General features: G+C 43.6%; 1 protein-coding gene across 2 annotated transcripts in view; it reads right to left on the reverse strand.

The window, feature by feature from the left end:
• LOC115118303 (plexin-A1-like) overlaps positions 1 to 12500 on the reverse strand; it is a 284460-nt gene that overhangs the window by 83723 nt on the left and 188237 nt on the right. For both annotated transcript variants that reach the window (XM_065020769.1, XM_065020768.1), the window contains exon 9: positions 11210 to 11324. In XM_065020769.1, the coding sequence (XP_064876841.1) occupies positions 11210 to 11324 (115 nt within the window). The remainder of the gene's footprint in view (positions 1 to 11209; positions 11325 to 12500) is intronic.

Raw genomic sequence — 12500 nt, forward strand, 5'->3', positions numbered from 1 at the left:
GACAAAGAGGAATGGGAGACAGACAGAGGGGAATGGGAGCCAGACAGACAGAGGGGAACGGGAGACAGACCGAGGGGAACGGGAGACAGACAGACTGAGGGGAACGGGAGACAGACAGAGAGAGGGGAACGGGAGACAGACAGAGGGGAACGGGAGACAGACAGAGAGAGGGGAATGGGAGCCAGACAGACAGAGGGGAACAGGAGACAGACAGAGGGGAACAGGAGACAGAAAGACAGAGGGGAACAGGAGACAGACAGACAGAGGGGAACGGGAGACAGACAGAGGGGAACGGGAGACAGACAGAGAGAGGGGAATGGGAGACAGACAGAGAGAGGGGAATGGGAGACAGACAGAGAGAGGGGAACGGGAGACAGACAGAGGGGAACAGGAGACAGAAAGACAGAGGGGAACAGGAGACAGACAGACAGAGGGGAACGGGAGACAGACAGAGGGGAAGAGCTAAAAAGGACTCTGATATGATGACTAGATCTCTCGAGGGAGACACAGACAGAGAGATGCTGAATAATATGATCTCACTCTGAGATTTGCTGGGTTTCATGCGAGCCAATACACGTCCCCATAGATTTCTCCTAAGAATAATGTGCCGACAGGTCAAGGGGGCCAGCGAGCAGCATATCATATCCATCAACACAACCAAGCCCTCTCAGTGATTTCAGGCCTGCCTACCGCTCCCTACAGAATCCAATTGTGCCCTGCTGGCCTCTTCATTTGGACAGAGCTGAGCTGTTTAGAGCCAAACAAAATGGAACTCTGGGCTTTGTTTTATCAGAGATTGGCCTGTCTGTTTCTGTCAAACTGTATCTGGGCTGCATGCAGAGACTTGAATAAATGTGATAAATCGATTTAAGCTTTCACAACCAACTCCCAGAGGTGTGTGTTACTGCAGATACACCAGATCATTACACAGGGTGCTATTCATATCTGATGCTAGGAAATACTGAGCTCAGACAATTGACATTGTGTTTCGACCATAAGACAACAGTGTAACAAACAACAATAAACATAACTATATTATGTAACTGTAATTATATTACTAAGACGAAAGTTGTAAAGAGTAACACTCGACGGGTAGCATGAAGAAAGTTCCCAAGGTCTAGTCCTCTAGTGAGACACGGTGATAGAACTGTGCTTGATAGGACACCATGAACCTCTCAGAGGAGCTCAGCGGTAAAATGAAAGGGACTTTGAACCATGACCAGGCTTCTGGAGTGTCTGCCTACTCCTGGGCCCTAATGTGGAGGAGCAAGGAGAGTAGGGAGAGATGAGATACGCCGGGTCAGAAATCTACTACGGAGTCACAGATAGTATCCACATACTGTAACTGAATCTTCATGGCTAATAATATTGCAGATCGGAGGAGAGGGGGGGGGGGGGTTGTTTAAAGATGGTCATGCCCGTGGATCTTAATGTCCAAATTCAATATTTGATCAAATAATTGTATAAAAAATGTTTGATACCTGTTTGATTTTGAGTTTTAGGACCCCTTTAGGTATCACATTTTTTGGGGGACACATATTTAACACTTTATTTTTGTTGGCACTAAACTACCTCCATACTTGTATTTGTTTGTATGGGTTACCTTCCAACGAGTCCCATGACACTTGTGGGGGTCGTAGAGGAAAACGGAGAGTCTCATCTCTCCATAGACTGGTCATAATAGTTTGTAGCCAAACGGTTCGGATGCTACAGACTGAGGATGTCTCATGGTCTGATAAACACCACTGTAGCTCAGCCACTTTACAACGCAGGTGTGGAAGGGTGACGTAGGCGGTGTATTGAGGTGGGGTATTGAGATGCAGCCCATGCAACACCACTGTAGCTCAGCCACTTTACAACGCAGGTGTGGAAGGGTGACGTAGACGGTGTATTGAGGTGGGGTATTGAGACGCAGCCCATGCAACACCACTGTAGCTCAGCCACTTTACAACGCAGGTGTGGAAGGGTGACGTAGGCAGTGTATTGAGGTGGGGTATTGAGACGCAGCCCATGCAACACCACTGTAGCTCAGCCACTTTACAACGCAGGTGTGGAAGGGTGGAAGGTGTATTGAGGTGGGGTATTGAGACGCAGCCCATGCAACACCACTGTAGCTCAGCCACTTTACAACGCAGGTGTGGAAGGGGGTATTGAGGTGGGGTATTGAGACGCAGCCCATGCAACACCACTGTAGCTCAGCCACTTTACAACGCAGGTGTGGAAGGGTGACGTAGACGGTGTATTGAGGTGGGGTATTGAGACGCAGCCCATGCAACAAAAACAAATATCTCTAGCTGAAACCGACTCATTTTGATGGGGATTGTTTCATTGTGTTACTAAGACTGACACACGTGTACGTCAATATACTCTTAAGGATATTGTATAAACTGTACAAAGAACTTGCTTTGCACCAAACATGAAACATGATCACTGACCACATATTATGCTGACGTTGCCACGGGAGATGTAGAGTCAGTACTTTCTCTGAAGGGGAGAACTAGGACAGCAGCATTAGATGACTGGGAATTATTAAAGAGAAAATACAGGAAGTGGAGCCCTGATGGTGTCATTGGACCATGAAGAAGCCTTCACCAGGATCTCAACTCCTCTCCTCTATGTAGAAATCATCCCCAGACTCCATTAGAACGATCTGAGGCATCTAGAAATGAAGATTTAATACACTTTGAATAATTAAAGTAGGCGAGATCAGTGGCCGGCTTGGATCCCTGAGCAGGGGGCTGCGCCTGGTAGAACCGAAGAGGGGGCAGCCTGGCACTCAGCTACCCCTGCCAGGGAGAGCTAGAGAAGAGTTTGTCCAGTGCCAGTCGCACTAACGACGATCTAACGGCGGAAGCTGAGAGGCCATGAGAAGGTACCGGCTTTCGCTAATTTAACATTGCAAAAGAATTAAAGGTACAGTCTCAGACGTTTGTCCCATTCCGTAAGGCTGGCTGCAGTAGTGGTGGAGTTGGCTGGTCTGTTCTGAGCCGTGACATTGGGGATGGAGACAGCCAAAGTTGAGCAGGGCGGAGAGTTGGAGCCGGGGCTCTTTGGCAGGCCTTCTCCTCCCTCGCCTGTTCACAGTCTGTTTACTGTAGCGCTACTGCAGCTTACCAAGACGTCGTCGTTGGACACACTTCCTCTAGTGTGTGTGCATGCCTGTGCGTACTCACAGGAGAAATGCTTTCACAACATCAGAGAGACGAGAGAGGGAAGAGGGGGAAAAAAGCCAGATGAGACAGATTGTACATTTGAGGGAAGGAAGGAATGATGCTTGGCAGACATGGAGGAGAGACAGGTGGCACTGAGGATGTCTGTCTAAATGCATGAATACAGTAACTTCAGAAACTATTGCATTTTTCCACATTTTGTTGTCTACTTCCTGAATTTAAAATGGATTCCATTTAGATTTTTGTGTCACTGGCCTACACACAATAACTCAATATGTCAAATTGGAATCATGTTTTTCCCCCAAAAATCCAAATGTATTAAAAATGAAAAGCTGAAATGCCTTGAGTCAATAAGTATTCAACCCAATTGTAAAGACAAGCCTAAATAAGTCCAGGACTAAAAATGTGCTTAACAAGTCACATAATAAGTTGCATGGACTCTCTCTCGTGATCTGTTTAACGACTACCTCATCTCTGTAACCAACAAAACACATACAATTATCTGTAAGGTCCCTCAGTCAAGCAGTGAATTTCAAACACTAATTCAACCACAAAGACCAGCGAAATGTACGACGCCTCGCAAAGAAGGGTACCTATTGTAGAAGGGTAAAACAAAGCAGACATTGAATATCCCTTTGAGCACGGTGAAGTTATTCATTACTAATTATTCATTTGGAATGTGTATCAATGCACCCAGTTACAGGCGTCCTTCTTAACTCTATTGTTGGAGAGGAAGGAAACCAGTCAGGGATTTCACCATGCAAAAAATATGGCAAAGCAATGAACTTTTTGTCCTAAATACAAAGTATTATGTTTGAGGCAAATCCAATACAACATTACGGATTACCATTCTCCATATTTTTAAGCATAGTGGTGGCTGCATCATGGTATGGGTATGCTTGTAATAATTAAAGACTGGGGAAGTTTTCAGGATAAAAAATAAATGGAGCTATGCACAAGCAAAATCCTAGAGAAAAACCTGGTTCAGTCTGCTTTCCACCAAACCCTGGGAGAAGAATTCACCTTTCAGCAGGACAATAAGCTAAAACACAAGGGCACATCTACACTGGAGTTTCTTACCAATGAGACAGTGAATGTTCCTGAGTGGCAGAGTTACAGTTTTGAATTACATCTGTTTGAAAATCTATTGCAAGATCTGAAAATGGTTGTCTAGCAATAATCAACAACAAATTCGACAGAGCTTGAAGAATTTTTAAAAGAATAATTGGCAAATGTTGCACAAACCAGGTGTGGAAAGCTCTTAGAAAGACTCACAGCTGCAATCGATTCAAACATGTATTAACTTAGGGGGCTGAATACTTATCTAATGTTGTAATTTTTCTCTAATTTTGACATTACAGAGTATTTTGTGTAGATCGGTGACAAAAAAATGACAATTAAATCCATTTGAATCCCACTTTGTAACAAAACAACAAAGTAATGTGGTGTGAATACTTTCTAAAGGCCCTGTACATACTTTATCAGACAGATATGCAACTCTATACATGCTATCTCATTACAATCAATGACAACATGCATTAACTACCATATAAGAGTCAACCAAAGCTAGCCTAGCGTGCAATACTGTATCTTAATCAAAGGAAGTACACTAGGCCTATATTTTACCCCCCAGAGCAGTTAATGGGGGTGACAGGAGGAGAACAGAGATGCACATTACTTCACTCTGTCACTTTGATACATCTTCTAATTAGCAGCAGATAGACTAATGTTAGTTTATCCAGACTTCTCCATTTTTACATCTGGACAGCCAAAGCTGCTCTAATGGTTATAAATTGGACAAGGAAAAGTATCACCCATTATTCCCTAATGGGTGATATAATACAGTGTAACTGAATGTAAAGAACTCCATAGGGACTTATGGTATAATCAGGTTTTGGATAAGTCGGAAGTTTACATACATCTTAGCCAAATACATTTAAACTCTGTTTTTCACAATTCCTGACATTAAATCCTAATAAAAATTCCCTGTCTTACATCAGTTAGGATCACCACTTCATTTTAAGAATGTGAAATGTCAGAATAATAGTAGAGAGAATGATTTATTTCAGCTTGTGTTTCTTTCATCACATTCCCATTGGGTCAGAAGTTTACATACACTCAATTAGTATTTGGTAGCATTGCCTTTAAATTGTTTAACTTGGATCAAACGTTTCGAGTAGCCTTCCAAAATCTTCCCACAATAAGTTGGGTGAATTTTGGCCCATTCCTCCTGACAGAGCTGGTGTAACAGAGTCAGGTTTGTAGGCCTCCTTGCTCGCACACGCTTTTTCAGTTCTGCCCACACATTTTCCATGGGATTGAGGTCAGAGCTTTGTGATGGCCACTGCAATACCTTGACTTTGTTGTCCTTAAGCCATTTTTCCACAACTTTGGAAGTATGCTTGGGGTCATTGTCCATTTGGAAGACCCATTTGAGACCAAGCTTGAACTTCCTGACTGATGTCTTGAGATGTTGCTTCAATATATCCACAAAATGTTCCCATCCTCATGATGCCATCTATTTTGTGAAGTGCACCAGTCCCTCCTGCAGCAAAGCACCCCCACAACATGATGCTGTCACCCCCATGCTTCACGGTTGGGATGGTGATCTTCGGCTTGCAAGCATCCCCTTTTTTCCTCCAAACATAACGATGGTCATCATGGCCAAACAGTTCTATTTTTGTTTCATCAGACCAGAGGATATTTCTCCAAAAAGTACAATCTTTGACCCCATGTGCAGTTGAAAACCATAGTCTGGCTTTTTTTATGGCTGTTTTGGAGCAGTAGCTTCTTCCTTAATGAGCGGCCTTTCAGGTTATGTCGATATAGGACTCGGTTTATTGTGGATATAGATACATTTGTACCGGTTTCCTCCAGCATCTTCACAAGGTCCTTTGCTGTTGTTTTGGCATTGATTTGCACTTTTCACACCTTCCACTCCTTCCTGAGCGGTATGACGGCTGCGTGGTCTCACGGTGTTCATACTTGCATATTATTGTTTGTACAGATGAACGTGGTACCTTCAGGCATTTGGAAATTGCTCCCACGGATGAACCAGACTTGTGGAGGTCTACAGTTTTTTCTGAAGTCTTGGCTGATTTCTTTTGATTTCCCCATGATGTCAAGCAAAGAGGCACTGATTTTGAAGGTAGGCCTTGAAATACATCCACAGGTACACCTCCAATTGACTCAAATGATGTCAATTAGCCTATCCAAAGCTTCTAAAGCCATGACATAATTTTCTGGAATTTTCCAAGCTGTTTAAAGGCTCAGTCAACTTAGTGTATGTAAACTTCTGACCCACAGGAATTGTGATACAGTGAATTATAAGCGTAATTGTAAACAATTGTTGGAAAAATGACTTGTGTCATGCACAAAGTAGATGCCCTAACCGACTTGCCAAAACTATAGTTTGTTGACAAGAAATTTGTGGAGTGGTTGAAAAACGAGTTTTAATGACTCCAACCTAAGTGTATGTAAACTTCCGACTTCAACTGTATGTATATTATATATCTCCTATCAGAGATTTGAACCTTTGACTGATCGCAATTCTGTACTGATTCCATCCCAATGTTGGAGACTGCTTCAAACTGACAGAGAGACAGACAGCCACTCCCTCTACCAGACCAACAAACCCACAGCCACTGTCCATGACAACACGTTAGTTTGTTTCAATGTTAGTTTGTTTGTTTGTTTATTCATTTCTCCTGATGGGTTTCTCAAGTGCGGCTTTACTCGAGCAATTTTCTGCCTGGTCGGATTTAATGTGCGCCTTTGTTTATCGTCTGTCGTGCGGATGCTGATTGATATACATTTGATTTGCAAATGTTACTCATTACATCGAGGACTTAGTTACAATGCTGGTGGACACACAACTATGAGAAATGCATTTATGCATATCAGTGGGCACAAAGATAACAGAGTGACTTGGCAAAAGAGCGATAATGGAATAAATCTCTGACTTATTTACACATAATGTAAAAATGTTGCATACTTTTCCTTCCCACTCAAAACCCATAATCTATTGGTTCGTAAACATTTTGGGTTTAAGTGAACTCTTTCTGTTATCGACAACGGTGCATAAAAAGTCCATCAAAAAAGAAAGAAAATGGTGGCATGGGCAACATAACATAACGGCATCTGTGTGTAACACGCCTATTGAGATGGACTGGCCATGTAACCATGGTAACCTATGCACCAAAAGGAGAACATATCAGTGCTGGGAGTACAGAGTATGTGTGTGGTTTGGTTGGATTACAGCTCAGCTCAGGGGGAACAACAAGCTGTCTGATTGACTTTCAGTACCACGACTGATGCCATATTTAGTCTTTGATTTTGACCAACAACACAACACCAACACACTTCATTTGATCTGTTGTCGCTTAACTGTGCCCCCTTTAATCTACACTCTGTTAGAGATTTACTTCATTCCTTCACACAACCTTTCCCCCAAATCAGCCCCCCACAGCCTAGCCCCTCCACCACCTTGTATGAACGCATGCCAAATGCTCTTCTCTGAGATTAAGCACTTTGCTGCGTTTTCCACTGGAGCTTTGCAAGCAGTGAGAAAGTGACCATTGGTTTTTACAGTAACAGAATGTTAATCCTAAACTGGACTCAGGGGTAAACGTAATATAATAAACGTATCTCAGAGAAACTCCAATTAGTATGATATGTTACGTTTTGTATGGTTTGTATTCATTTGTGGATATCCATCATCCATTTCGATGACATGTTACGAATTTCATATGATTGCAATTTGTACAATGAGTTATGTATTGCAATTCATACAATGTTATGAATTTGCGTATGATACACTATATACATATGATAGACGTATGATACGTGTAATAGACCATATATACAAAAGTATGTGGACACCTCCTCAAATTAGTGGATTTGGCTATTTCACCCACACCCATTGCTGACATGTGTAAAACATTTTGCAAACAGCCATGTAATCTCCATAGACAAACACTCACAGTAGAGTGGCCTTACTGAAGTGCTCAGTGACTTTCAACATGACACCATCATAGGATGCCACCTTTCAAACAAGTCCGTTTGACAAATGTATGCCTTGGTCAACTGCCCTGGTCAACTGACACTGCTGTTATTGTGGAGTGGAAACGTCTAGGAGCAACAACGGCTCAGCAGCGAAGTGGTAGGCCACACAAGCTCACAGAAGGGGACGGCTGAATGCTGAATCACGTATTGCGTAAAAAATAATCTGTCCTCAGTTGCAACATTCACTACCGAGTCCCAAAATGCCTCTGGAAGCAACATCAGCACAATAACTGCTTGCCGGGAGCTTCATGCACGAGCAGCTGCACACAAGCCTAAGATCACCATGCACAATGCCAAGCATCGGCTGGAGTGTTGTAAAGCTGGACTAGTGGAAACACGTTCTCTGGAGTGATGAATCACGTTTCACCATCTGGTAGTCCAACGGGCGAAACAGGGTTTGGGGGATGCCAGGACAACGCTACCTGTTCAAATGCATAGTACCAACTATGAAGTTTGGTGGAGGAGGAATTAGGGTCTGGGGCTTTGTTTCATGGTTCGGGCTGGGCGCCTTAGTTCCAGTGAAAGGAAAGCTTAACGCTACAGCATACAATGACATTCTAGACAATTCTGTGCTTCCAAAGTTGTGGCTACAGTTTGGGGAAGGCCCTTTCCTGTTTCATTGTGACAATGCACTGCGCACAAAGCGAGGTCCATACAGAAATGGTTTGTGGAGATCGGTGTGGAAGACCTTAACTGGCCTGCACAGAGCCCTTACCTCAACCCCATCAAACACCTTTGATCAATGGTTGGTTGAGATCTTTGTGGAAGAACTTGACTGGGATGAATTGGGAATGCCGACTGCGAGCCAGGCCGAATCGCCCAACATCAGTGCCCGACCTCACTAACGCTCTTGTGGCTGAATGGAAACAAGTCCTCCCAGCAATGCTCCGACATCAAGATGAAAGCCTTCCCAGAAGAGTAGAGGATGTTATAGCAGCAAAAGGGGGACTAACTCAATATTAATGTCCATGATTTTGGAATGAGATGTTCGAAGAGCAAGTGTCCACATACTCTTGGTCATGTAGTGTATGTTGTGGCTAACATTAGCTAGGTGGCTAACGTTAGCTAGGCTAGGGGTTAGGGGGTTAAGGTTAGGTTCAAGGTTAGGAGTTAGGTTAAAGGGTTAAGGTTAGGTTGAGCTAACATGCAGTTGCAAAGTAGCTCAAAAGTAGTAAGAAGTTACAATTAGCTAAAATGCTAAAGTTGTCCGTGATGAAATTCGAACACACAACCTTTGGGTTGCAAGACATTCAGGTTAAACACCTACCCAACCACGCCAACCAGACACACTACTATCCTTCTAACATATCATCCTAATTTACTATGTTATGTCTAGTCTATGAGACCAAGCTGTAAATATATGTAATGTCCTCTTAAAGTGAGAGAGAGAGCGAGAGAGAGAGAGAGAGAGAGAGAGAGACAGGGAGAGAGAGAGAGAGAGAGAGAGAGAGAGAGACAGGGAGAGAGAGAGAGAGAGACAGGGAGAGAGAGAGAGAGAGAGACAGGGAGAGAGAGAGAGAGAGACAGGGAGAGAGAGAGAGAGACAGGGAGAGAGAGAGAGAGAGACAGGGAGAGAGAGAGAGAGAGACAGGGAGAAAGAGAGAGACGGAGAGAGAGAGAGAGAGAGAGAGAGAGACAGGGAGAGAGAGAGAGAGAGAGACAGGGAGAGAGAGAGAGAGAGAGACAGGGAGAGAGAGAGAGACAGGGAGAGAGAGAGAGAGCGAGAGACAGGGAGAGACAGGGAGAGACAGGGAGAGACAGAGAGAGACAGAGAGAGAGAGAGAGAGAGAGAGAGAGAGAGAGAGAGAGAGAGAGACAGACAGAGAGAGAGAGAGAGAGAGAGAGAGAGAGAGAGAGAGAGAGAGAGACAGGGAGAGAAAGCGAGAGAGAGAGAGAGAGAGAGAGAGAGAGAGAGAGAGAGAGAGAGAGAGAGAGAGAGAGAGAGCATGTACCGCGATAAAAGCCGTGGCCCTTAATTGGATTGAGGTAGGATACCTCATGACCAATTAATATCATAAATAAACCACAACGTAACCCAGAAGCATTGGAAAGGTGTTGCGCCAGCGAAGAGATAAGGAACCTACTCTGCCCGCAGCCAAGACAAACACATGTATACATCAGGTGCATTCCCAGATGCTCGAAGCACTGAACAGCAGAACCCGGTGTGTGAACAGATCAGGGTTTCACGTCCCCCCAGGTCACTTAACATGGATGTAATTGTGAATTTACACTTTTAAATAGGTGATTGTCACAGGGATCAGTGGGTTGGGAGATTAAGGTTTGGAGGGTGAAGGAGAATTAGTTTGTTTGTTATAGTTGGCGTGTGTGTGACTGAGTTTGTGATTTGTTTTGTACATTTTTGTACAGTGTGTATATGTGTTTGTGTGTGTGCGTGCGTGTGTGTGATGGAGTGTCAGTAAACAGTTCACTCTTCTACAACACCACAGAGCGTGCACTTTGTCTTGGCATTCCACGGTCAGGCCGGGAGAGAGAGAGAGGGAGAGAGAGAGGGAGAGAGAGAGTGGGAGAGAGAGAGAGAGCAGGGGATGAGATTGATATTGGTTTTCATGCAAATGCAACATTTGGAAATGTAGAACACGATACAATTTGCATAGTCATTCACCCTGGCCTGTTTATAAGTGCATAAATCCAGGACTGGTTTTTATTTAAACAGCTCCTGCTGAACCACTCATAGCTTCACTCTGAGGCCCAGGCATGGTGGGTCGACAATACCAAGAGCCCAGCTGGGGACTACTGGACATCAGCCAGCACGTGGATCACTCTCATCAACGGGAGGACGTGTGTGTGTGAGTGTGTGTTCGTGCATGTTTGTGAAAGGTTTTACCGTGTATGAGTAGCTATGACACTGACTGGTGTCATCACTGTAATGTGTTGCTGAAGAGATGGTTGTTACACAGGGAGACCCGTGTGCAGTATTTTGGGACAGAGGGGGGGGGGGGGGGGGGATCTCTCACCTCTGACACGTTCACCCGGCCCTCCTGGAAGGAGCAGTCGTTGGCGTTCTGAGTGCACATGTGGCGGTATTTACACCAGTGGCAGGGGAACGAGCCATTGACACATGACAGACACCTGCAAACAGAGAGACAGAGCGAGTGATTGAGTGACTGCATTGAATCTAAAACAAATAAACAGAACAAAAACACATTCATAGACTGTTTAAATGGCCTAACAACCTCTCAGTCTCACATATTTCTGTTCTAACCACTATCAACATCTATCTCCATGTTGAAGAGGTGAATGAGAGGAGGAGGGACAGATACAACGCTGATTAGGATGAGTGACTGTGGACTATTTATCCTTTATCAACAGCTACTGAGAGGTAGACAGTGAAAGAGATGAAAACAGAAAGATAGACAGGAAGAGCGGAAACAGGTAAACAGGTAGATTAGATGAAAAGAGGGATGAGAGGAAGAAGGAGAAAAGTATATAGCTAGACTAAGTCGTTATATTGACCGACAGCACTGTCCTAATCAGATGTGTGACACTGTTTTCTACTCTAGAGTTAGGATGAATCTCATATGACTGAAAAAACAAGCTAGGTGTCCTGTGGTCACACACATACACATCAACAACTGTATGATACACACATCAATAACTGTATGATACACACATCAACAACTGTATGATACACACATCAACAACTGTATGATACACACACACATACACATCAACAACTGTATGATACACACACACATACACATCAACAACTGTATGATACACACACACACATCAACAACTGTATGATACACACATACACATCAACAACTGTATGATACACACACACACACACACATCAACAACTGTATGATACACACATACACATCAACAACTGTATGATACACACACACACATCAACAACGGTATGATACACACATACACATCAACAACTGTATGATATACACATCAACAACTGTATGATACACACATACACATCAACAACTGTATGATATACACATCAACAACTGTATGATACACACATCAACAACTGTATGATACACACATACACATCAACAACTGTAGGATACACACATACACATCAACAACTGTATGATACACACATCAACAACTGTATGATACACACATCAACAACTGTATGATACACACACATACACATCAACAACTGTATGATACACACATCAACAACTGTATGATACACACACATACACATCAACAACTGTATGATACACACATCAACAACTGTATGATACACACACACATCAACAACTGTATGATACACACATCAAC

Source organism: Oncorhynchus nerka, linkage group LG7, assembly GCF_034236695.1.
Source record: "Oncorhynchus nerka isolate Pitt River linkage group LG7, Oner_Uvic_2.0, whole genome shotgun sequence".
Classification (NCBI taxonomy): domain Eukaryota; kingdom Metazoa; phylum Chordata; class Actinopteri; order Salmoniformes; family Salmonidae; genus Oncorhynchus; species Oncorhynchus nerka.